The sequence below is a fragment of the Chinchilla lanigera genome, unplaced genomic scaffold (genome assembly GCF_000276665.1).
Source record: "Chinchilla lanigera isolate Chin_1 unplaced genomic scaffold, ChiLan1.0 scaffold00011, whole genome shotgun sequence".
In the NCBI taxonomy this organism is placed as follows: Eukaryota; Metazoa; Chordata; class Mammalia; order Rodentia; family Chinchillidae; genus Chinchilla; species Chinchilla lanigera.
Window position 1 is genome coordinate 9,805,763 of NW_004955412.1, and position 27,083 is coordinate 9,832,845.

General features: G+C 37.2%; 1 protein-coding gene across 1 annotated transcript in view; it reads right to left on the minus strand.

The window, feature by feature from the left end:
- Nucleotides 1-27,083, minus strand: part of Cwf19l2 (CWF19-like 2, cell cycle control (S. pombe)) — a 102,269-nt gene that overhangs the window by 47,012 nt on the left and 28,174 nt on the right. The window contains exons 9-12 of the mRNA XM_005378021.2: nt 19,375-19,465; nt 17,321-17,413; nt 10,090-10,203; nt 4,057-4,194 (exon numbers count right to left, since the gene is read on the minus strand). Coding sequence (XP_005378078.1) covers nt 4,057-4,194; nt 10,090-10,203; nt 17,321-17,413; nt 19,375-19,465 — 436 coding nt within the window. The remainder of the gene's footprint in view (nt 1-4,056; nt 4,195-10,089; nt 10,204-17,320; nt 17,414-19,374; nt 19,466-27,083) is intronic.

Here is a 27,083-nt window from a genome sequence, read left to right on the forward strand (position 1 = left end):
CTGGCTCTGTGCGCGCTTTTCGGCTGGGAATCGTGGTGGTATGAGTCTGGCCCACTCTCGGACCCAGGAGCCCTGCCACTCCCGGAGAACTCGCTGCCTGGGATTGATATTCTAAATAGGTAGTGATCACCTTGAAGAGCCCTTGACCCAACCCCTTACAGGAAAAGCCCCTGTTCTGCATTCATGCCCGCTTGCTACGTGACTTGCTTCCCCATTTGATCCCAGTTTAATCAGTTTTACCTGAACAATTCTTATTGGCTGACCATAGTTTTGTCCATTTTTCCCCTACCTTGGACTCACCTCACCTCATGGTTTTGCTCTATAAAGGTCCCTAGAAAAGACAGAGTCGGGCCCCCCTTCTGTCCCTCTCTTGTACAGAAGCTTTCTCTCCCTCAATAAATATATTCTGTGCTTAACCTCCGTCATTCCTAAAATTCATTCTTCAATTTTACAGAACACGAACTCATCCCAGATATCATTCAGGTTGAGAGTTTTTATTTTCCTGTATCACTACCACCCAAGGAATGTAAACATTTAGTACTGCAAACATGTGCCTCCCCAAAAAAGAAGGGGATCAAGGGATGGGGGTAGGAAAGGGGAAGTAAAAAGGAATTAAGATGTGTTATATACATGTACCAATTTCCCACAGGTAATATAACCATTATGTACTACCATATATACTAATAAACTAAAAAATAATGCCCAGGATTAGGTTAAGTGATCCTCGACAATACTTAAAATTTTAGAGAAAAAGTACTGATCTTTTATTTCTTCAAATCTTGTTTAAATGCACAGAGATGAATAAATAAATAGAACCCCATTACAATGTCAGTGTTGAAAAATAAATAAATAAAATAAAATGTTAAGGGAAACTAATCTAGTGAAAATCCAACTAGTAGCAAAAAAGTTAATATAAAAAGCAACCCAAATGGGCACAGTGGCATACACCTGTAATCCTTGCACACCAGGCAGCTGAGGCAGGACAGCCTAGCCTGGACAACTTAGCAAATTTGCAAGACCCGATCTCAAAACTTAAAAAGAAAGAGGCCAAGGATGTAGTGTAGTACACTCCCCAGTACTGCTAAATCAATCAATCCTAGACAATACAAATATTAGATCCCAAAATGTATAAACAAAAGAGAAAACCATTTATAGCCATAAAGTAATAAGCACTGGTGGTGAAATATAAAAATACATATGTCTTAGTCATTATATAATAAATAAAACAAAATCTGTCTAACCATGACAGAGGAAAAGCACATAACCATAAATTCCAGACAGACCCTCAGCATTGCCTTGCAAACCCACTTTACTTCACTTAAGAGTTTTCTCAAAAAGTGTCTCACATTTTCTCAAACCTCTAATACACCTTTTCCATCAGTACTCGGTCGACAAGCTTAGTCCTTTCAATGAACTATTAGAAACAATTAAAAAAAAACGTGTCCCACTACCAAATTTATGAACCTACCTGCACTTGTGTAATAATACACTCCCTTTCCTCTTGTAATAACTGACAGTCAGTAACCACCTCCTTTCTAAGGCCAATTCTTCTCACATTCACTCTTCAATAGTTAGATTTTCCTCTTTACCAAAAAAGCACACTTAGCAGCGTCAAGTTAACAGAAGTCTTCACACTGGGAAACCAGGCGGTCAATTTCCCCATCTTCAAAGATCTCACTCAACCTCTCAGAAGCAGGAGGCAGTCGTTCATAAGCTCACCTCCTTCCCAGCCTCTCGGGCTCCCGAAACACCACACATCCCCGCCCTCCTCACTGACTGCACTTTCTCAGTGTCAGCAGCTGAGCCCTTTCTACTGTCTTCCAACAGTACAGTCCTCCAGGCTCAGCTCCCACCCTCCTCATTACTGATGTCCTGTCTCCCAGGACCTTAAATACTACTTAAATGCTCACAGCAACCAAATCTACACAGGAGAACCAAAACCTACCCTCCAGAGCTCCAAAGGCAGCCGCTCCACATCACACGTCTAATGCACACTGCACACTTTACACATCCACACAGTTCTTTTGATCTCCCACTCCCACCCACACCACACATAATTGGTCTTACTTTTCTCATTTCAATATACGGTGCAAGCATTGGACCAAAACTTCTAACACCTCTCACCAGTGTACCAATCTAATCCAGGGCTCGCATCTGTGAAACACCCTAAGGGCTCTGGGCTTCCACCCTCACCTCTGGACATCCATTATCATCCCAAAAGAGCAGCCAGAAAGGTCCTCTTAAGATACAATAAATCAGATGCTAAACCTCCAAATGCTTCTCGTTCAAAACAAAAAGTCCTCACCACGTGACCCATAAGGCCCTCCACACCAAGTCTCCCATCTCATCTTCCACTTCTTTCCTGTCCGCCCTCTTCTTGCTGTCCGTTGATGTTTTTCAGGTTTGTATCTCCTTCAGAGTCTCTGAATTTGCTGCTTCTTCTATCTGGAATATTCTTCCCTCTGGTCCTCTTCCCTTACTTTACTGAGAATCTCTGAAGCGCCAGCCCCTCCAGAGAAGCCTTTCTCCTAACTCCACTGAAAGCACACCCACCGGTAACTTCTAGTTTGCAAGTGTTTCCTCTCTGTAATGCACTGTTTGTTATAAAATATTTTATATTTTGCATCTGTTCACACTCTGTCTCACGAGGTATAAATACAAGCCCTTTCAGGCAGGAGCTGACTTGACTGCTTCTTGGTAAGCAGAACAGTAACTACCGTACACAGGCGGTCACAACACTACTGGCTTAGTAAATTGACTAATATAATTTCCATATGGATATATTTATGTACGAACATGGAGTATCTTGAAACTGCTAGAACTGTAATTCAGTCTTCCATATAAAGTGGTATCAGTTAGAAGAAGAAAGCTCATGAAAATATGACCTGTTTTCTGCACTGAATTTCCAGACCAAGACATTTCTAGTAGTTTCTCCAAAATAAACAGATGTAAAATCATGCTAATAACCTGAATTTAAGATCCCATATAACTCTGGGCAAGGCTTACAATGACCATTTCTATTTAAACCCAAGTTGCACTACTCCTCATCCCCTCCTATCTCTGGCACTCACAAATAACTCAGTTACCTTTATTTTAGTTTGCAGTAAGTTAATTTTTGACCAGGTAGCATAGTTCTATATTTTTTTAAAAGGCTGGAAGCTTGGAAAGATAAACAGAAAGGTCTCCCTCTCATTCCTGTGCCTCAGATACCCAGTTCAAACTCTCACTTCCAAAATACAACTATTGGTATTATGACACACAGCTTGATTTTTTTTTTTTTTTCCTGAAAAGGGTCAAGCAGCAAATATTTGCAGCTTTGTGGGCTACATAGTCTCTGTTACTACTCTTCAACTCAGCCATTACAAAGCAGAAGGACCCTTAGGCAATACATACAGGAATTTACCTATTTGTGTTTCAAACAAAACTTTATTTATAAACACAAGCAATGAAATGAGCTTTTTTCTGGGATTATACTTCAGAGGGCTACAACACAATCTCTCTGTTCATAGAAAAAAAAAAAACAGTACTAGAGGGCACTGTAATGGAAGAGACTGCAATAAAGAATCCCACTTAAAACTTCACTCGATTCTGGAAATGACGTGCTAAAATAATGTAGGTACATATTTTTATTCAAATAAATAAACTGAAAAGTATTCCAAAATGTCTTCTCTATAATCCATAATATATAAATAGTTCATTTCACATCATGACATAATTACAAAAAAATTAAAAGACCATTAAGACAAGACAGGCTAATAATTTAACAAGCAACAGATTGCCAAAAATTAAATTCTGTTCCCACACTTTAAGTGGTATATTAAATATAAAATTAAAATCTTCATAGAATACATTAAAGACATAAACCAGAGTCTATATTTAAAAACAATCCAAATCCCAAATGTATATTTTTCTAATACATTCCTCATATGTCTTATGAAAGATTTCATTTAATAAACTTAACCAAGGTTAGAGAAAAACAGATCTCTCTAAAGAGTAGATTATTGATAGACTGAAGAACCAGCTCCTCCAATCTAAATGTACCCAAGAATACCTTACCTTAGATGCCATTCTCATAAAAAGTTTGTTTTGACTTTCTGCTGTTCCCATCTTTTCATTTTTGACTAAATCACTTAGGCTTAGATGATCATCATCATGAAAGTATCTGACTCTTTCTTTTTCCTGATGGGTAGAAACCTGCGATAAAATGAACATTATTAATTTGGGTAAAACATGAAGTCTATGAAGTATTTCTTAATGTACTACCTATAAATCTCCTCATAAACGTAAGACTCCCACCACGTATCCCAACAATTCCTTCCAGTTTCTCCCTGTTCTACTTGCTTCCAGGCCAAAGACCTTCCAATAGAATTACACTCCTTACTTTCTCTGTTCCTTTATTCTCCTCTTCCCGCGAAATGATACCATGACATTAATGACCTGAATTCTGTTGAAAAAAACAAACTAACACTGTCTCTTCCTCTCTCTTCTCTGTTCTTCTCTTCCTTGTAGTTAAAATTCCTTACCACTGTTAAAGGCAGGCTGCACTTATACAGTGACGGAATAAGTACATCAGAAACTATTTCACTGTTAGCAAACCCACTGCTGTGGACCGCATTTGGGCATCGTTTGAACCCCAGCCCCAAACGCTCACGTACTGAAATCTCAAAGTGACGGTATTAGGAGGGGTCTTCGGAGGGGGTAATAAGGACATGAAAGTAGATCTTTCATGAATGAGATTAACAGCCCTATAAAAAGACATGAGGAAGCCAGTTCCTCCCCTCCCTCCCCTTCACCAGCCTTCTTCTCTATGTGAGGATAAAATGAGAAAGTCACTATTAACAAACCAAGAAATATGACCTCACTACACGCGTGCCCTGATTTGGACTTCCCAGGCTCCAGAACTGCAAGAACTGAATTTATAGTGCTCAGACCTCCGCATCTAGGGCATTCTGTTACTGCAACTGGAACTGGTAAGATACCCACATCTGCTCACTACACCCTTGCTATACACACAGCTTTACCAGAAACAAAACCCAATACTCGAACGCCCACCTAACTGAATCCCAAATTTCCTCCCAGGAGGTTCCATATCCAAGTATAAAATAGAAAAATGTTCTTGATAACCCCCACATCAAATCTCCTGGATGTTGCTCTCATATTTTATCCAAATAAATTTTGGCCTTCAATCTCTGAGATTTTTGGAACCACAACTGTTCCCAACAGTGCTATTCTTTCCTGCTAGCTTATATCTCTCATATGTCATGACTCCAATCACTCCCTGGCTAAAAATCTTTCATAGCTGGCCCACTTGTTCCTTCGTTATATGCAAAGAGCAAATCACACTCCTCAGTCAATGTGTCTGCCTTCGCTGTTCCTATACCCAGACTGTTCAATAGTATGCACCTCAAAAAGAGCTCTCAGTACCACCTGGTAATGTGTTTATAGAACCCAAGTCAATTCTGTTATTTCATATATTCATACCTTTACTATTCCTCTTTACTATTCTCCTCTTCCTAATTATTCCCATATTAGAAAAATGTCTACCTATTGTCAGTTGCCAAAAGAAATTACATTTCTATCACTTCTATTTGTTGAAAGAATGAAAGAGAAGCACAGGCAACCAGTAGAGAAATAAATATTTGATAGAAAAATTCAGGATAAAAAATTCTTTCAGATACTCAATTGCCATGTTTGTGATCTTCAAATTTAAAACAAAAACCTAACTTAGGAAAATTAAAACTGGTATGTTGTTTCTGTCATCTTAAGGGCCTCAAGATACTACTAAAAACTAATTGCTGGAGCTGGAAAATAGAAAAGACAATTAGGTGTATACAGGCTCACAGAATCTACATAATTAACACATTACTGTGTTTGCATACCCCATTGCTAGGATGCAAAAACTTCGTCTTGCAGACATACAATGAAGAAATTAAACACAACATCAAAGAGATGCATACAATACAACCAAGTGGGTTTTATTCCAGGGTTGTATTGATAGTTCAACACACTCAAACCACATAAGAAGAAATGCGAACAAAACTCACAGTCATATGAATAGATGCACAGTATGTGTGAGAAAATCAAACATCCACTCATGATAAAAATCCTAATGGAAATAGCTATAGGAGGACCTTACCTAAATCCGATAAAAGCCATTTATGACAGACCAACCACCAAAATCATATTAAATGAAAGACGAAAGCTTTACTCTAAAATCAGGAATAAGACAAGGATGTCCACTATCACCACCCCTGTTCAATGCAGGACTCAAGCCATTAGCCAGAGCAATCAGGAAGAAAAAGAAATAAAATGGGTATGTACAGAAAAGGAAGAAGTCATACTATCATTGTTTGCAGATAACATGATCCTCTACGCAGAAGACCCAAAAAACTCCACCAAATGATTCCTAGAATTAAAACCAAATTCATGATGAACATGACCACAGTCATCCTTCCCACACAAACACAAACATGGCTATCTTTTCTTAAGTCAGAACAAATTCAATAATGTACAGGATACCAAATTCAATAACATACACGATACAAAATCAACACACAAAAATCAATAGGGTTCCTGTATATCAATAAGGAACTCATTAAGAAATAAGGAAAACACCACCATTCACAGTAGCACCAAGAAAAAATAAAAACTTAGGAATTAACAGAATCAAGGAAATGAAACACCTCTATAACAAAAAGTACAGTACAGTGGTACTACAGTTGAAAAGCTTCTGTTTACAAACAACTGGGTTCACACACAGAAGCGTTTGGCAAAATTTTTTTATCATCAAGTGCTAAATATGACCACAGCCATCCTTCCCACACAAACACAAACATGGCCATCTTTTCCTAAATCATGGAACAAATGAAGTTTGTGAACCAAGGCACCACCGTACTCTGAAAAAGAAGACTGAAGGGGACATCAGCTAAATGGAAAAATATCTCCTGTTCCTGGACAGGCAGAACCAATACAGTCAAGACAGCCACACTTCCAAAACTGATTTAATACAATCCAAATCAAAATACCTACAGTATTCTTCACAGAAAAGAAAAAATAATACTAAAATTCTTATAAACCAGAAAAGAGCCACAGTAGAAAAAGCAATCTTGGGCAATGAAAGCCATATAGGAAGCATCACAATCCTGCACTTCAGGTTACACTACAAGGCTACAGTGATAAAAACATTACTGTCACAAAAACAGACACATGGACTGATGCAACAGAACACAGATGCAGAAACAACCCCAGACACATTCACCCGTTCAATCTTTGACAAAAGAACCAAAAACAAACACTGGATGCATGAGAGCCTAATTATCAAATGGTGCTGAGAAAACTCACTAGCTTTTTGCATGCAGAAGATTGAAGCTTGACCCATACCTCTCACTGTGTACTAAACTAAAATCAAAATGGATCAAAGATCTAAATACTAAAACTGAAATTCTTAACCCTGGAAGATAAAACAAGTAAAACTCTTAAAGTCTTAGGTATAGGCAAAGACTTTCTAAACAAAACTCAAGTTGTACAAGAAATAACAACAAGGTCAAATGGAACCTCTAGTCCTAGTTTTTTGAGGAATTTCCACATTGATTTTCCACAGTGGTTGCACCAGTCTACACTCTCACCAACAGTGGAGAAGGGTTCCTTTTTCCCCACAGCCCCTTGACCATTTGTTATTGGTTTATTTTTTGATAATAAATAGCCATTCTTTTTGGGGTGACATGGAATCTCAGCATTTTAATTTGCACCTCTCGAATGAACAATGATTTTGAACATTTTTTCGTATATCTATTTGCCATTTACACTTCGTCATGTGAGAAATGTCTATTCATTTCAGATGCCCATTTTTGGATTGGGTCTTTAAATTTGGAAGTCGGGGGTCTGAGCTTTTTGAGTTCTTTATTCTAGATAGTTCTTTGTCTGAGGAACATCTGGCAAAAAATTTTTTCCACTCTGTGGGTTCTCTTTTCTCTGTTGGTGATTTCTTTTGCTATGCAAAAGCTTTTCAGCAAGATCGGATTACAGCTTTTCATTGTTTGTAACATTTCCCATAGAACTGGGGTTTTGTTCATAAAGTCTGCCTACATCTGTGTCTTCCAAGAGTTCTACCTATTGTATCTTAGAGACCAGCAGATTTAGTGTTCTGTTTCAATATTTAGATCTTTGATTTATTTTGACATCAGTTTAGTGCATGGTGACAGATATGAGTCTAGTTTTGAACCAACAAATGGGACCATATCAAATTAAAAAGCTTCTGCCCAGTAAAGGAAGCAAGCAACAACCAAGAGTGAAGCGACAACCTACAGAAAGGGAAAAAATCTGTGCCAGCTACACCTCAAACAGAGGACTGATCTCCAGACTACATAAAGAGCTAAAAAAAAAATTAGATCCTCCGAAGTAGGAGATCCAGTCAAGAAACAGCAGATGGAATGAACAGATGCTTCTCATAAAAATAAACACAAATGGCCAATAAGTACACGAAAAAATGTTCCATTTCACTGGCCATTAGAAAAAGCAAACTCAAACAACATTGAGATTCCTTCTTACTCCAGAAAAAGTGGCAATCATCAAGAAATCAAGTAATAACTAATGCTGGTATAGCTATAGTGAGAAAGAAACCCTTCTACATTGTTGGTGGGAATGTAAACTAGTACAACAATTAGGGAAATCAGTATGGAGATTTTTCAAAAAACTAAAAATTCTGTTTCATTCAACCCAGCTACTCCCCTTCTAGGTATCTTCCCATAAAAATTAAACACATCATATTATGATAATGCATGCATACCCATGTTCATAGCAGCACAACTCATAACAGCTAAATCTTTTTGCATTTTATGAAAAGTTAAAGCAACAAAATAGTACACTGTGTATCACTATCTTCAAAATAGTTACTCAGAGTATAAGACATAGACCAGAAAGGTTCCCACAAAGAAGAAACAAACAGATAATAACACAAAATTTTCAACAAACTAAGTCAGACACACAAGCTTAAATAATGCATCATTTCTCTTATATGAGCAACTCAAAATGCAGTGTGTGTATATATCTAGATATAGATATATACACACAAATAAGAGCAAAATAGAAGAGATAAAAGCAAGTAGAAGTTCAAATATTTCCCCTAATATTTTAATATTTGTTAATTTATTTCATTTATACTAACAGCTAAATCTTGGAAGCAGATGAATACATAAAATGTAGTATCTATACATAACGGAATACGACTCAGTTTTATTTGAAGGAAAATAGATACACCTTGAAAATAAAATATTAAGTGAAATAAATCAGACACACAGGCTTACATACCACATGGTTTCTCTCATTTGAGTAATGTGAAGTACAAATAAAGAGCAAAATAAATGATAAAAAGAAACAAGGACATGGATTTTATGCAAATAGGAAGGGGCCCAAAAGACAGAAAGTGGAGGAAGTAAAGAATGTCAGGGAACATATAAAAATCAACTGTAAAAGAGACCAAGCAAATCATTCACATTTCAATTTTCCTCTCAAATTAGAATCAAATATAAAAAATCAGGGCTGGGGATTTAGCTCAGCGGCAAAAGCGCCTGCCTGGCAAGTGCAAGGTCATGAGTTCGGTTCCCGGTACCGGAGAAAAACCAAAAAAAAAAAATCAATTTCAGTTCTACCGAATAGAAATGTAGTTTCTCTGCGCAGATGGGAGAATAAAACATATTCCTAGTATTGACATAAGGAGGTTAAGATGTTTCATGTACATGTCCCGATTACCCTCAACGAAGGCAATCCTATATGCTGCAAACATGACCTAAATAATAATAATAATAGCAATAATAATGAAAATGGGGGCAGAGGATCTAGAAATGGAGGGAAGAGGGCAGAAAGGGGAAGGGGAATATAAAAAATTCAATACGCATAATTTCTTAAAAAACACATCTGAATTAGATTCCATTTTGTACGAAAGGCAAAGGGACATAACTAAGAATAAACGTAATAACAATTTACCATCATCTAATGTTTGCACTAAAAAGATGTTTTTGAAAATATTTTTTAATCTAGCACAAAAAAGCCCATGGGAAAAAGAAATCCTGAATTAATAAACAAAAGACACACCCTGCGTCTCCTCCCACTTGCTGCTTCTGAGTCCAGAGGCTCTGTTGAGCTCACAGGCCATGCTCTTCCAGTCGCATCTGTTCTGACGAGGACCACTTCTCGCTGGTCTGCATTCTATGAAAAGATTGAGAGTGAACTTTTGAAGTAACTGTGAAGAACACTGCATACTTATATTTAATTACTCAGAAAGCATAGGATAGGTTCGAGCTGTCACATAATATTACGGATTATCTTCAATTTTCTGGATTTTCATTATCCACTATACAATAAAGTGACCATAATCTTTTCAGGAAAAGGATAGAGATAATACCCGAAGCTTATTTTATTATTTGACAAAAAAAGCGTTCACAGAAGCAAACTGCAAATAAAGTTTTCATGTAGACTCTATTAAAAGATGACAAAGTACCAATACTACTAGGCTTTGTATAGCGGCAGCCACCACGTACACGACAGATGTCACGTTTAATGGACGTTTCCTAAGATTCTGCTAAAACTTGATTATACAAAATAAAGGAACTAAAAAAACTGCTAATTTAACCACTCTAATGATCCTAAATACTATCTTTTATTAACAATCTTCAAGTGATCTTCATTTCTCTGACTCCAAAAGAAGCTATATTCTACATCCTTTAAAACCATAATCTTTCCTACAAAATTTTAGCCAGATATGTCTTGTACAACACTGAATAAATTTTATTCTATGGTGAAAATGAAATATTACTTGTAAGATTCTCATATAAAATACGTAGACATTATTCAGAAATAAAAAACAATTGTAAGATCAAGTAAATTATTCACATTTCGATTTTCTTCTAAAATTAGAACTAAATATGAAAAAATCAATTTCAATTCCATTTAATAGATTTAGCTCCCCTGTGCAAATGGAAGAAAAAGATTCCTAGTATTGATCATATAGAAATGTACTTTTTTTCCCCATACAATACTAAATGGATAATGATGATTATTTATCACTGCCTTGGTGTTTTGTTTTGGTTTTCTTGCAGTATTAGGGATTAAACCCAGGGTCTTTACACTGAGCTACGCTCCCAGCCCTCATTTTATTTTTGTTTTCAGATAAGGTCTCAAAATTGCCAAGCTGTCCAGGCTGGGCTCGAACTTGCAATCCTCCTCCCTCAGGTTCCCACAGTAATAGGACTACAGGCACCTATTATGGGCACTCGTCACTACTTTTTTTTCTTGAATGCAGGTTTATTACTGTTAATTAATAAAATGTTATATTTTAAAGAATCTCTCATAGGGCATGGTGGTGCCTACCTGTAATCCCAACACTTGGGAGGCTGAGGCAGGAGGACCATCACGGGTTCAAGGCCAGCCTAAGCTACAAAGTGAGCTCAAAACTAGCCTGGAGTACATAGAAAGACCCTGTCTTTAAAATAAAATCTCTAATCTATTCATTCCCTTACCAGATAACAGAGGTGGTCAACACACTGTAATCTGGCTATTTTTTCACAGTTAAACCTGTTCTCCCCAAGGAATTTCAAATTACTAACTCCAACAAATAATTACTCAATTATTGATTCTGTTTATTATACTCTCCAGCTTGAAACTCTTCTATGCTTTTACTCGTCTACTGCATGCATCCATTCATTCATTCCCCAAGTATTTTCTTATATGTCTCTTACTCTAGTGGCCAAAAAAGGATAGTCCTTGCCTTCCAAAAGTTTATAGCTTAGTGAGGGAACTGCTCTCTATATGAATTATCAATATAAAGATACCTTCACTTTCTCCTCCATTTGTAACTCCCCTTCAAATGCTGATGATTCTATTTCTTGGTTTCCAATCGACTGAAACTTAATTATCACTGGAATTGCCAAAAACGTAACTATGTTAAGCACAACCGAACTATTCACTTAAAAACCTACAGGGACCATATATCATACCAAACCAAGCATGGTCACAGGCCAAGGCAAGTTCCTGAATCACCAACCATGAAGCAGTAGTACTAATATAATGAGGTAAGTACAGTAAGTACAGACACAGTTTATAAACATTGATATCAATCACACAGAGCCATTTTATATGGACTCAATCTAAATAAAATGTCTTTATTTTATTTTTCAATAATTCATTTCTGTTGCACTTTATAAAACTCCTAGCCCATGATGGACTGGAAAACTCTAAACAGGCCTACGTCCCACATATATATAAATAATCCAGGTGCTACACCACAGTCCAGAAGCACTGTCCTTGTGCTCAACTACGAAACGAAGCATGCGGCCTCACAGAATGCTGTTACCAAATAATTTCAGCTACAGTTGTTATCACTAGATCACAACCCTTTCAGTACCTATAAATCTACTTGTAATTTTTTGCCTTTGCCACTTCTGCAAGGCCAAAGACCAAGCTACACTCTACCTGATAGCTATATGGCCTAGCACCATGTCAAACAACTGGGCATACCAAATAAATGCTCAATAAATGGGATTAAAAACTTTGTACCTCAAACAGATTAATATACTTCCAAAGCAAACCACTCTTTTTCCCTTTTAACTGCCTCTTTCCCCCTTTGTCTACTTTCTTCTCTGTAGGTCTGTTGTTACAGAACACCTGAAGTTGGTCTGTTTTGGTACCTAAGACAGAGTGTGTTTCTACCCACTTGCCACTGAAACAGAAGATAGAAATGAAAAGTTCATTCTACAAAGAAAACAGGCAAAAACATTTCCATCATCTACGCGATTTACTAATTTCTCTCCAAGGAAAGCATAAACACTTTTTTGACATAAGGAGAATCTATAAAAATCTTTCCATTTTCAGAAGAATGCCAAGTGCCCCCAATTTTTTAAACAATCTCCACAACTGCAGTTTGTGATATAAAACTACACTTTGAAAGCTTTTGACTGCTTTACTGTAAACATATTAAATGAACCCTTTTATTAAAAAATCTCAAAATATTCATGAACCACTCATTCATTACCCAAAAAACAGCTCTCTGGAGAATGCAAATCATGAATTATTCTAAGGAAGAGAGGAAAAATAAAACACCTTACATAGTTATAAAATCAATTTGCTAAGCAGAGATGTATTTACCCTATTAGTATTTATAATATTTATGAGAAGTAAATAATTTTCTCTCATAAAGTACATTATTGCTTTTATAGTAACAAAGAACTGTATTTACTAGCAAAACATGCCTCAGGGTCTAGTCTTCCTAAATTTCCACTTAACCCAAGAGATATTTATGCAGTGCCTGCCTGGCAAGCATGAAATCCTGAGTTCAATTCCTGGTATCCCCCTCCACCAAAAAAATTGTCCAACAGGTATTTAAACTTAACCATCTTTCTCACCTTCCTAAGACAAAGACCAAGCTGCACCACTTTGTGTATGAGGACCGCCACCGTGTCAAACAACAGCAGATACTCAACGAACACTTAGTAAGTGAAATTAACTAACTAGTGCTTCACAGAGATTAATTATACTCCAAAGGCTAACCTACTTTCCCCTCCATACTGGTGCCTCGGTTCCCAAATTCAACTTCCATGAGTCTGGTCACAAACTGAACTGGACAAAAACCAAGCTGAACTTCCCCATAAGGTCAACATTGAACCTAACCACTGAATTTGATTTGGTTCAGATCCAACTCAGTTTGTGACCAGAATTATGGAAAGAATCAAGTTCATGAACTGAGATAGCACTGTATTTCCTTCTTCTACTCACTTTCTACTTTCTGTTCCTCGAGCTGGCCAAAAGAAATTCCACTAAGTTTTTGTATTTGAGTACCCCACACAGAACTATCAAGGAAATTTGAAATACTAAGGTCCCAATTAGCAATCACATTAATACAGAATATGAGGTCTGTTTAAGAATCTGTATCAGAGTTAGCAAATTGTGGTCCAGAGGCCAAATGCAACCTGCTATTTGTTTTTATTCAGTCCATGAGCTAAGAATGGTTTTACATTTTTAAGTGGCTGGAGTGAAATCAGGAGTATTCTGTGACAAAAATTTTTTACAATTCTAATTCTAGCTGGGTGTGGTGCACGCCCTTAATCCCAGCACTCAGGAGGCTGAGGCAGGAGGATCATTGTGAGTTCAAGACCAGCCTGGGCTACAAAGTGAGCTCAAGGCCAGCCTGAACTGCATAGCGAGACCCTGTCTCAAAAAGACAAAAAAAAAACCTAATTCTATTTGTCCACAGTTTTATGAGCACATAGCCACATCCATTCATTTATGTATTATCTCTGGCTGCTTCCATTCCACCAGCAGTTCAGTCAGCACTAATGAGTTGTCCTTCAGTAGGTGAATGGGATTTAAAAAAAAAAGAAAAACCTGTTGACACCTACAGACTACAGAATATTACTCAGAACTAAAAAAGAAATGAGTGCATCAAGCCATGAAAATACATGAAGTAACAGTAAATGCTTATCACTAAATGAAAGAAGCCAATCTGAAAAGACGACCTACTGTATGCCTGCAATATGACATGCTGGAAAAGTCAGGACTACGGAGGCAATAAAAAGACCAGTGGCTGCCAGAATGCAAGGGGCAGGAAAGGATAAAGACAGACCACGAAGGACTTCTAAGGCAGCGAGAACATGCTTCATGGTATTCCAATGGTGTGTATGCGTCAACACACATCTGTCCAAACCTACAGAATGCACAACAGTAACAGAGGACACTAACGTAAGCCATAGCCTTTGGGTCACGCGATACGTCAGCGTACGTTTGTCAAGTGTGACAAACGTACCTCTAGTGGGAGATGCTGATAAGGGGAAAGAATATCCACACAGAGAAGCAAGGGTATATGGGAAAGCTCTACTGAGCGGAAATACCTTCAAGCTCAATTTTGCTGCGAATCTAAAACTGTTCTTTAAAAAATTAAGCCTTTAAAAAAACAGTCTTCAGGGCTGGGGATGTAGCTCTGTGACAAGAATGCTCATCTAACGTGGGAGATCCTGGGTTCATCTCTAGCACTGCAAAAAAGAAAGGGAAGGAGAAAAGCGAGGGGCGGTGGGGAGGGGAGGGGGAGAGAAGGGCAGGAGAGAAGAGAACAGGAAAAGAAAACAAAAGTGAAATGAAATGAAATGAGATGAGAAAAAAGGAAACTGATGGTTCAGCTCCCTGGTGAAGCACTTGCCTAGCACATACAGACCTGGGGTCAAACTGCATCGCCTCAAAAATTTTAGAAGAAGTATTTTGAAAGAAGTTTAAAAGAAGGAAAAGTTGCAACTATTAAGATGAGTAAAAAGGCCTCACGAAGAAAGTAAAGGCAAGCACTACGAAGCGGGCAAGCCTCAGCAGGGCAACACCTGCACACAGAGTACCCGTCAGAGCCAGGCAGGGCACGGGTAGAACAGCTCTGGAGCCAGTGCTAGAAAATGGAGCTACTGTGTGGGGCGCTGTACTGCAGGAAGATCTGCTGCTTACTGCCGTGAGCCCTAAGATACCAAAGCAAGTTTCAGAGCACAAAATTTTCACGAGCTCAAGGACCAAGCAGTGCTGAAAACTCAGCAGGGCAGAAGTGTGGAAGACAGATGAACAGTACACCTACTTTTAAGTATCTTCCTTTACTTGCCCTTTTTTTCTTTTTTGCCTTTTAAAAGTGCTGCTGAGATTCAGATCCAGGGCCTGAGCTACACCTGCACTAAGCTACATCCCCAGTCTTTTCATGTTTCAGAGACAAGGTCTCACCAAGCCACTAAGTTCCCCAGGTTGGGCTTGAACTTGTGATTCTCCTGCCACAAACTCCCACAGAGTGGGGATTACAGGTATGTGCCATCACACCTGGCTGTTCCCTTTCTAAGCTGCTTGTAATTTCTCAGTCAATGTTTTCTTCGTTTTCTGGGGGGTTTTTGTCTTTTTGAGACAGGGTCTCACTATGCAGTTCAGGCTGGCTTCGAGTTCACTTTGTAGCCTGGGCTGGTCTCAAACGTAGAATGACCCTCCTGCTTCAGCCTCCCGAGTGCTGGGACTATAGGTGTGCACCACCAGGCCCAGCTTTCTCAGTCAATTTCATCTTAAGGTATTCACCTTTTTAAATATCAGCTATTACAACTTAGTTTTAAAAACCCAATTTCATATCCATCCTATCTATATCATTTTCTAAGTCAACAATGATCTCAGCCTGAAGAAAACTCTCCGGAATTCAATTTCAGACTGACAACAAACTATGTAAATTAATCTTTAAGAAGAGTTCTTTAAAATCAGTAATAAATCTGATTCTATCTCAAACTTGACTCTCAAAAATGGTTGCTGACTTTATATTTTGGCTTCAAAGAGTCAACACAGAAACGTATTTCACGAGTTTAAATCTTTGTTCCCATTTACACTTCCTTTCACGAATCCATATGGCCACCCTATGCTTGCAGCTACTCAGATGAAAGACCTTGAAGTCCTCTCCACCACCTCTCTTTATCTCATTACCCATCTACCGCCACCCTCATCTAACCCATCATAAAAATCAGGTCAGTTCCCATTTCAAAATATATATAAAAAAAAAATTTTTTTTTTTAAGGCAAGGTCTCATTGTGGAGTCTAGGCTGGGCTTGAACTCACTTATGCAGCCCAGGCTGGCCTCAAACTCACAGCGATGGTTCTGCCTCAGCCTCCCAAATGCTGGGATTACAGGCAAGCGCCACCTTGCCCATCATAGAAAATATTTATCCATGACCAAAATCCAACCCTTCTTAACCATCTCCTCTGCTGTTATCTTGGTCAAACTCAGCACCGTTTCTTATCTACATTATCTTGAAAGCACACCAAGACTCCAGCTCTGCCCTGTTTCTCTATTACTTCCCAAGTGAAATATGATCTCACCTCTCGACTCTCTCCACCCTGCGGCTTCCTTCTCCCTCATTTTTCCTCCTAGGACTCAGACAAATCCCCATCTCTGCGCCTTTAAACTCTCTACTGCCTATGCCTAGAGCACTCTTCTCTCAGATATCCACAGATACGCTCTGTCACTGACTTCAAGTCTTTGCAGTGATTCAGTGGGAATCAGCTGTGGACCCCGAGACGCTCAAGATCCCCACGACCCTCCCATAGACTATATAACTTTTTAAATAGTGTATCATTTATGTAGTTATTATTTACTCATTTTATTGTTTCTCCATCCCTACCCAAATGAAAGTTTCATGCACACGAATGATTCTACGTCTTGTTCACAAGGAAAAAACAGGCTCAGATACAGACACAACTCATGTGAAAATACTGCCGCTGCAAAGTAATAATATTACACGAGGTAATCATATGCCTACAGTTAACATTTATTACGTACCTCTTCTGGTCCTGTTGTTTTTGATATTTGTGTTACCGTTTCTTTTAATTTATTAGCCTTTTCAAGTTGGGCTTTAAGTTGTGCAGCCAGTTCCTTCAAAAAGAATTAAGTGTGATATGCTGTTTACTTGTCCATTGCAGGGTATTACAAATTCACACAATAAGAAGAAAACAGTATGCCATAAAACCATACAGCTATCAGCTAACTTCCATCACCAACTCACGGCTCAGTATATATTATGTGTTAATGAACTTAAGTTCATTTACAACACCTCAAATAACTGTGGCATTGGGAGGTAATCATTTCAAGGTCTCCATCCAAGGAGATGGAAAAAACATAAGCACAAGAATAGTTTTAGAAAGAACATTTTCACAATTCATATATATTGTAAACTCCCAATACTTAAAACTTCAATTATTTGTGAAAAGGAAGCCATCACAAGATTTAATATATTATTTTCTTCACTGTTGATAAGTGATTTAGAAAAAAATTGTGAATATATTTCACTGGACTCTAGAAAATCTATAGGAATTTATATAAAATGAATCACATGTAAAGCAACAAACCAACTGCACATAGAGGCAGATGTCTGTGATCCAAACACTTGGAAGGGTGAGCCAGGTGGATCACCATGAATGTGAGCCAGCTTAGGTGCTACTACTGCGTTCAAGACCGGTGTGGGCTACATAGGGAAACTCCGTCTCAAAAACACTGACAAACGTAAAAAGCAATAAACCACAAATACAATGAATAAATTTATATGACATAGCATAGCATGTTCCACTACAATAGCTCCATGAACACTGAAACACATTATTTTAACCTAAGAACTTCCTACTAGGGGGCCTCTCTTTCAAAATTTTAACTAATTCTCCTGTGCTTTCAAAACTCAAGCTTTACTTTCCTTGCTAGTGCTATTGCAGCTGGTTTCTCTCTCAGACTTACTTTCTCACTATTGGTGGTGTTGCTCTTGGTTTATCTCTCTCAGCAAGTTCTGAGCTGAGCTGAAGTGTTACCAAGGACCAGATTCAAATATACCAGCATGTGCAAAACATGCCTGCTAATAATCTAATGGACATATGAACTAACAAAAGCAGAAATATCATATTAGCTACCTTTGTTCTACTATAGTACTATCAGTACTATACTGATAGCATACAAAGCAGTATACTATACTGGCAGTATACAAAAGATTAATGAAATATCACTTATATTTTAGTTTAAGATTACTACATAAATATGACCATAGTGACTCTAGTGTCATGGCATTGAAAGCTATCTAGCTTTTATATCACGAGTAATTTAACATGACTTAGTATTAATAGGCAGATAAAAATATAATGAACAAATGAATGTAAGAATAAATAAAGGTACCTCTTCTATTCAATCTGAGGTAAATTAGTCCTAAACTTTATTATAAGAATTGAATGTATTAATCCAAGCACACACATCATCTTAAATGGTTGAATAAATGAATCAACCACCTTTTCTTAAGAGCTCTTCTTTTTTTTGTCTTCTTTTTTGGAGACAGGGCCTCACTATGCAGTTCAGGCTGTCCTTGAACTCACTCTATAGCCCAGGCTGGCCTTGAACTCGCAGCAATCCTCCTGCCTCAGCCTCCTGAGTGCTGGGATTACAGGCATGTGCCACCACACAAAGCTAAGAGCTCATTTTTTTAGTCCTTAAGTAAATTATTCTCAGAAAGCAAGAAGCATTCTTAATAATAACTAAAAATGCAAGCATTTTTAGAAATGTTCCTAGAAAACACGAACATCTTTAACTCCTTCAAATATGTTCCATAAATTAACACAAAATAAAGCCAGCAGAAACAATAACAAAGCATGCAGTTCTCTGGGATCATAAATTTCAGAAATATGGTACAGGAGATATCAGTTTAGAAAACACTATGGTTTACAGAAATATTCAGACGTTTAAAGAATTAACAAACACCAATTATTTTGAAAGTGTACGACATGCCCACTACTGAGGAACTTTCAAGAGTGCTCACAGCAAGTTTAATCATCTTCTCCACAAGAACAACACGTGAGTCTTACCATGTTCCCCATCATCTCTGCCTTAATAATCTTGGCCCCCAACTTGTTCTTCTCATCAACACTCAGGGCACGGACGGACTCATCCCCCGGGCTAAGGAGGAAGGGGACAGAGAGAGAGCATATGAAATACAGGTGCAAGTAACAACACCAAGACTCAAGTCTATCTTAAACGACCTCAATAAAACATTCAGCACCAAAAGTAGATCAACATTCTAATATATAAAAGCTGGACACAGTGTTCTACCACGAATCAATCAGTACTTCGAGGTTCTATTACACCGCCAGTATAGCCTACGGCAGTTACAATAATAACTGACCAAGTCCCAGTAACAACAAGATAAGCAATTTAAAAATCAACTACTATTTATTATTTAATAATCCCATATTCATTCTAAAACAAAAACACCAAAACCAGGCCACAATTTTAAGTATCTTAGAAATCTCATTCAATGCGATAATCTAAAAAACTATCACCTGGAGATGTTTAACCACATTCAAAGAATGAAAGCAACGATCATATGTCCTTTTGTAAAGTCAGTCCAGAATTAATCAGACACATAAACTAATGTAAAATGAAGAATCTTTGGCTTATGCTACCAAAGCCTCACAGACAAAAAGAGAAATTTCCAGCCAAAAGTTACACTGTCCCAGCTTACTGCTTTAAAATGGAGTTAAGGCTACAGAACATGGAGCATGGGCTCAGGAGAGCCTGAAGGATTTCTGAGTAAAAGATACACAGCTACGAGACCAAGAATTCCAAGGCAGCTGCAGTTCACTGAACAGAGTATTGGAGTGAGAGAATTCTAAACGACTCCCCTTGAGTGTTCAGAAGAAAATAACCAGAGTCAGGGAAAGAACTATTCCAAAAGGTTGGAGCAACAGCATTCAGCACCCCTGGAAACAGTGCCTGGTTCCACTAGTGAGACTAGGAAACCCCATAATTCAGAAAGTACAGAGTAGAATATCAAGGGTATCGCTTCAACAGTGGGAAATAATAAGCCCTAGACTAAACATTGCTCTGGGTCCACACTACGTATGGCAAAAGCAAGAGTAAAACAAAAAAAATCAAATGGTTTGCAATTAATTAAGTCCCCAAAACCAGTCCCCCCAAACCCATATTTATAGAAATTCAAATACATCCAGCAACCTATGTGATAAAATATGTAATACCTAGTATTAATATCCAAAGTAGCAAAATTATAGATTTAAACTTAATTACAGGTTGTGCATTCCTAATCAAGAAATCTGAAATCTGCCAAGGACATGGCTCAGTGGCACAGCCACCTGCCCGGCAAGAGCACAGTCCTGAGTGCAATTCCCTGGTACCAAAAAAAAAAACCTGAAATCTGAAATGCCCCCAAATCTGAAACTTTCTGAGCATTGGCATGATGCTAAAAGTGGAAAATTCCAAACCTGATTTCATATGACAGCTTGCACTTGAAATAGAGGCATACTAAAAATGTATAAAATTACCTTCAGGCTGTGAATATAAGGTACATATGAAACATGAATGAATGTTTACACTTACGTCCCATCCCCAAAGGACTTCATGTGCACTCAAATATTCCAAAATCTGAAAATGTTCAAAACTCAAAACACCTCTGGTCCCAACTTTGGATGGGATCCCATTTTGGATAAGAGATAATCTACCTGTGTATCAGTAATAACACTACATACAAATGGTCCAGACATCTAAATTAAGATTTACGAGGTGGATTTTAAAAAAAGCAAAAGCCAACTATAAAAAAAATTCTGTAACTACAAATACATAAACATGTTACACTTAAAAGAATGAAATAGATACATCACGTTGACTAACAAAATAAAATTGAAATGTCTACATTAATATTAGACAAATAACAGTACATAGCCAAAAAATATTAACAAGGACAAAAAGGGTCATTACATAAGAAAAAGGAATAATTCACCAAAAGCACATTATGAACCCCTAAATGAGTATGTAACTAATAACAGAGCTTTAAAATGAAGTAAAACCTGACAAATCTGCAATGAGAAAGAGACACACCCACAATTAAAGTCATACACTTTAACATCTCTTCTTCATACTTGATAGAATAAAGAGAAAACTGGCAAGAATGCAGAAAACTCCATCCATTAAATGGCCTGATGGCCGTTTCTGGAACACTCCAGGCAGCATCAGTGAAACACACACTCTTTCCAAGTATGTACAAAACATCTGCCAGAAGAGACCATATTCTGAGCCATAAAATCAATGTCAATAGATCTAAAAGGATCCAGTCATACAAAGTATATTCTCTGACCACAAAGAAGTTAAACTGGAAATCATTACCAAGTGTCTTCAGAAAATCCTCAACTACTTGAAAATTGAATAGCATTCTTATAAAGTAACCAATAGGTCAAGAAAGAGTTAAAATGAAATTACAAAATATTTTGAGCTGAACAAAAATGTAAATGTAGTATGTCAGGATGTGTGGAATGCCATGAAAGCATTACTTCAGGACAGCACGTATTAAAAAGGGAAAAATCTCAGCTTACACCTAAGAAAGCAGAAAAAGAAGAGCAAATTAGACTCAGTGTACGCAGAATACAAGAAAAAATAAAAGTCAAAGTGGAAATACATGAACCAGAAAACAGTCAGACATGGTGGGAGGCCAAAGCAAGAGGATCATTTGAATCCATGAATTCAAGACCAGCCTGGACAACACAGCGAGACACATATAATGTGTATACACGGAAAGCTGGGGTAATTACACTGCTGATGTCTATAAGTTTAACGAAAGGACCAGTTAATGCTTAAATTTTATTTTTTAATTTTTTTTTTTTCTTCCTGACCAATTTTGCATGTTTATATCTGGTAACCTGAACAACTAATTTGAAGACAACAATGTGCAATGTAACAACCACTGTTGAATTCCTACCATCTTGTTTAGTGACGCTCTGTATCATTTCTAATATTTTTACAACTTGTTATTCTCTTTAATTGTTTGATCAATCTTGCATTTTTACATCTGGTAATCTGGGCAACTTTGTTGAAAATAACAATATGTAATATAACAACCACTGTTAATTCCTATCATTCTTGTTTTTGTGTTGTTTTGTTTTTGCCTTTGTTGTTACTGTTTTTTATTCTCTTTAAAATAAAAAAGTTACCAATTAAAAAAACCTTCATTAAGACACTATATAATAAAAAGAACTAAAATAACAAAATTCAATGAAAATAAAAGCTGCTCACGCCAACAGGAGAACGGAGAAACAAATTGCCTTATATCCATCAGTCAATAAAAACGAATAAACTATTAAAATATGTGCCAATATCGCTGAAGCTCAAAGAAATTATGTTGAGTGAAAAAAGTCAGAGCTCTCCCTACAAAAAGAGAGTGCACAACGATATGATCCAACTTACATAAGACTTTAAAAATGCAAACTTGTACATAATTAAAGAGCCCAGCTAGGTGCTTTCTGCGAGTGGGGGATGGGAAAGAGGGACAGGAAAGATGGAGAACACCAGGAGATTCTTAGGAGTAATAGTTTTATAAAAATAAACATGTCTCAAAACTTACCAAATTGTATACTTATACATATACAGTTTATCATGTAATTATATCTCAGTAAAGTTGTTTTTAAACATCCTCAAAGGACAGCAATAAAGTTAAAGGCAGAAGATATTTTAAACACTATCATCCCTCCAGTATATATACCTATGTTACCAGTTTTTCTGAATTCCTAGGCTTTCTCTTACTTTATTGAAATTAACCTATGTTCTCAAAATACCCTCTAAATAAGGACTAGCAAAATATATAACCTAAAACTCAAACCAAAAATTGACCTATTAACCATGTATGAGAATGATTTTAAGTTGTGAATTCTTTGCCATAAAAAATATGTATTTTAACACATAGCATTTGTGTTTTTAAAAATGTCATGATTTTTACTCTAGCAATGACTTCTCATATTCGTACAAGGAAAGGCAATATTCTGGTGCTTAGACTAAGACACCTGAAGCACTTGAGGTAAGGCACCATTAGAAAGTAATATATTTTCCTTCCCCTAATGTTCTTTCGGTCTGTATCTTAAAAGCAATTAAAACAAACAGTAGGGACACTTCCTGAGTATAATCAGAAGAACATTATAACTTTTTATATGCCTCTACAGATTGAGTTATTGCTTATCTCATAAGCTGTACTTTTTGTATGAAATTTTTTTCAGTAATTTTTTTAAAATTAAAATTCTGAGGTACATGTCGTTTTCATTGTATTATAAACGTAATTTATTTGAATTCTATCAGTTCACTCATATTTCTGTAACTTTTTATTACCTAATCAACAAACTTTTTCTCAATTTGCCTTCTTTCTCATTCAATCAATTTTCCAAATGCTCTTGTTGAAAATTTACTGCTCTTATTCATTAGGTAGAAAGTACAGACATTAGTGTAACTTTTGCATGTTCATACAATGCAAAACAAAGCAACCACAGCTCATGCCCTGTCCAAAGAGAATCAGTTCGATTTTGTCTCCGTCAAGTCTGCCTGAGCTAGGGTCTACCTTTCAAACTACTGTTTCCAAAGTCAGAAACTTCTTTGCTGCTTTTTCTTTGGCCTTTTCTGCCTTTCTTTACTTTCCAAGTACTCAAGCACCTGACCAGACTTTCCTTTCCAATGAAGTTGTATAATTTTTTTATCTCAACATTAATTAGCAAAGATTGGGCTGGGGATTTAGCTCAGCGGCAAAAGCGCCTGCCTGGCAAGCGCAAGGTCGTGAGTTCGGTTCCCGGTACCGGAGAAAAACCAAAAATAAATAAATAAATAAATTAGCAAAGATTTTAAAAAAAAAAAAAAAACACGTGAGGGAAGGTAAAATGTGTAAGGTCATGATTTCCCTAATATCTCTCCCAACTTTTACTAAGGAACCATCCAACACAAGATTTCCTGCGAAACTGTTATTCAGAAGGTAAAGCATCTTGCAAGTAAACAATTTAATAAAATCAAAAGAATGAGGGACCACCACCTTTCTTCAAGTCACCCCTTTCTTTTAAGCAGAGGCTTTACGGATATTAACATTAACACCAACTACTACATCAAATGTTTCCATGGAAATAAAATTCATGCCTATTAACAGATATAAGTAAAAATCAAAGTATAAATACCTACAGACAACTAATCAAATGAGTTTCTAATGTAAACCTTTCATTAAACACTAAAAGTTGTGTCTTTATAATGCCAGCTGTTTCCTTCTTCCTTGCAAGAAATGGTTAATCCCTTTCAGTATTATGAGAAAAGGAGTTTTAGCCGGGTATGGTGGTGCACGTTTGTAATCTCAGCACTTGGGAGGCTGAGGCAGGAGAATCGTTCTGAGTTCGAGGCTAGCCTGGGCTACAAAGTGAGCTCAAGGCCAGCCTGAACTGCAAGACACTGTCTCAAAAAGACAAAAAAAAAAAAAAAAAAAAGAGTTTTATAGTCAGACTGACATGGATTCAAATTCAGACTCTACAATTACTAGCTTTACCAGACAAGTTATATTAACCTCTCCAAGGCTATAAAATCAAGAAAATCATTAATACCTATTTTCATATTACTGGAACTAAGCATAGAAATATAATTACAGTAGCTGCAATAACATAATGACATTCAAACACAGTACCTACCCTCATAATTACTTGTTTCGTTTGTCACTGAGAGCCAATTACTGAGTCACAGGAGAAATCTTCCAACCAGTTCTACATTCACCAGACCTAAAATAATCCAATGATGAAATCTCTTCCCCCAAAAAAGGTTAAAAATAAGAATGCCTTCAGCTGTGCACAGATACAAGGAAGTAACCACACCTTTTCAGAAGTAAGAGTTTCATCACTGGCTCACGAGTGCCAGCTCAAGCTCCTCCTCGCCTTCTGTACATTCACTCCTGTGATTCCGAACTTCTTGTACACTACAGCCTCCCAATCAGTATATTTACCTCAAATCTCTTCTGTTTTTCAGACTAACCTTCACATGTGTCTGGAAGCTTTTCAAAATGTAAATCTTATCTGTTTAGAACCCTTGAGATATTTATCGATCATAAAAAAAAATAGTTACGCATGACTTCTGGAGCCATTTATAAGGTAATAAAACTTGTAACATTCTACCTGCCTTCCTCTTACTTAACCATATTTTGTAAGTTACCGAGAAGCTATCATATGCTATCTACCAGGATTTAGGTACAGATCAGAAGGAGATACATCCTGCTCTCAGGAAGGCAGCATATCACACATTCTAAAATACCACTGCGTACACTCAATTACACCACACTGCTTGTATCTCCAGCTTCCCCTCCCCAGTTGGTTTCATTTCCTACTTATTAATAAGTTCATCCTTCAGAAAGACCTCACAACTTTGTCTACAACTTTCCTTGATCCTAGTACCATAACATTATCCCAGAAGAGGTCATTTTTCCTTCCAAGGTATAACTACTATTAACTGTAAATACCTATATTTCTACTTATAACTGTATTATGGTACTACATGTACCATATCTGTTTAGATTATCTATATGACTGCCTCTCCTATAATGAGCTCCTTAAAAGAAAATCTGTTAGAATTATTTTTATACCACCAGATCTAGGAAATAAAAGCACTCAGAAAATGTAAGATGAATGGCAGACAAATGCGTAAGTCATTCTAATGGTATGAAGTACAATCTTTAAGGCAGAAATAACTATCCCTTGTTACTCCATTCCTTGTTATGCTGATTCAGACACATTTCTTCAAATCTGAATGAAAGTACAAATAGAAAAACTTGACTAATAAACAGAAAAGAAAGTAATAAACATTTGCCATTACAAGTATGGTTGACTTTACCTGTACTTAAATAAAAATCAAGGGAAACATCTGTTTCTCAACCAAATATTAACTTGGCAAAGATTTCTTAAAAGTTCAGTAATACTATCAGCAAAGAAGGAGAGGAAAAGTCATTCTCCTGTAAGCACAGTAGTATCAGATACCCATTTCTTGTAAAAGGTCATTGACCTTGGATATGGTTAAAGTGTTATCTAAATACTTGTCAGATATAATACCTAACACTCAAGTTTAAATTTAAGGTAAACAACAAGGTCTTTTCTCATAAGTATGTCCAATTATTGCAAGAGAATTACTATTTTTTATTCACTGACTGTGACAGCTAGGCTTAGCTATGCCAACTTGATTGGCTTAGAAGCCCCCTAGAGCTTTAGTGAAGTACACCTCCAGATGTGTGTGAGTGTGTCACAGAGGCACAATCTTGGGTACTGTACAAGTTCTGAGCCCCTTCCTCTCTGGTACTAGTGCCCTGCTTTGTTTTCCCAGCCTCAATGAACTTAAGCATCTTTACTCTACAAGGCCCTTCCACCATGATGTCATGAGTCAGATGACCATGGCCTGAATCGCATGAAACCACGAGCCAGATCCAACCTTTCCCCCTCTAAATTCTAGGTGCTGGCTACTGCGCCTCAGAGGCCAAGAAAATAACTACTGCACTAATCCAGTTACTCCAGTTACACGACGCTGCGCAAGTCATCACCTCAGTTCTCTGATTTCCACATCCGGGAAACAACAGGCTCAGACTGTGGTTCTTCTAGTTCTAAAGTCAGCTCTATGATTTTTCTTCTAAAACTGAAATTCATGGGGCTGGGGATTTAGCTCAGTGGCACAGCACCTGCCTGGCAAGCAGGAGGTTGTGAGTTCAATTTCCGGTACATGGGAAAAAAAAAAAAAAAAAAAA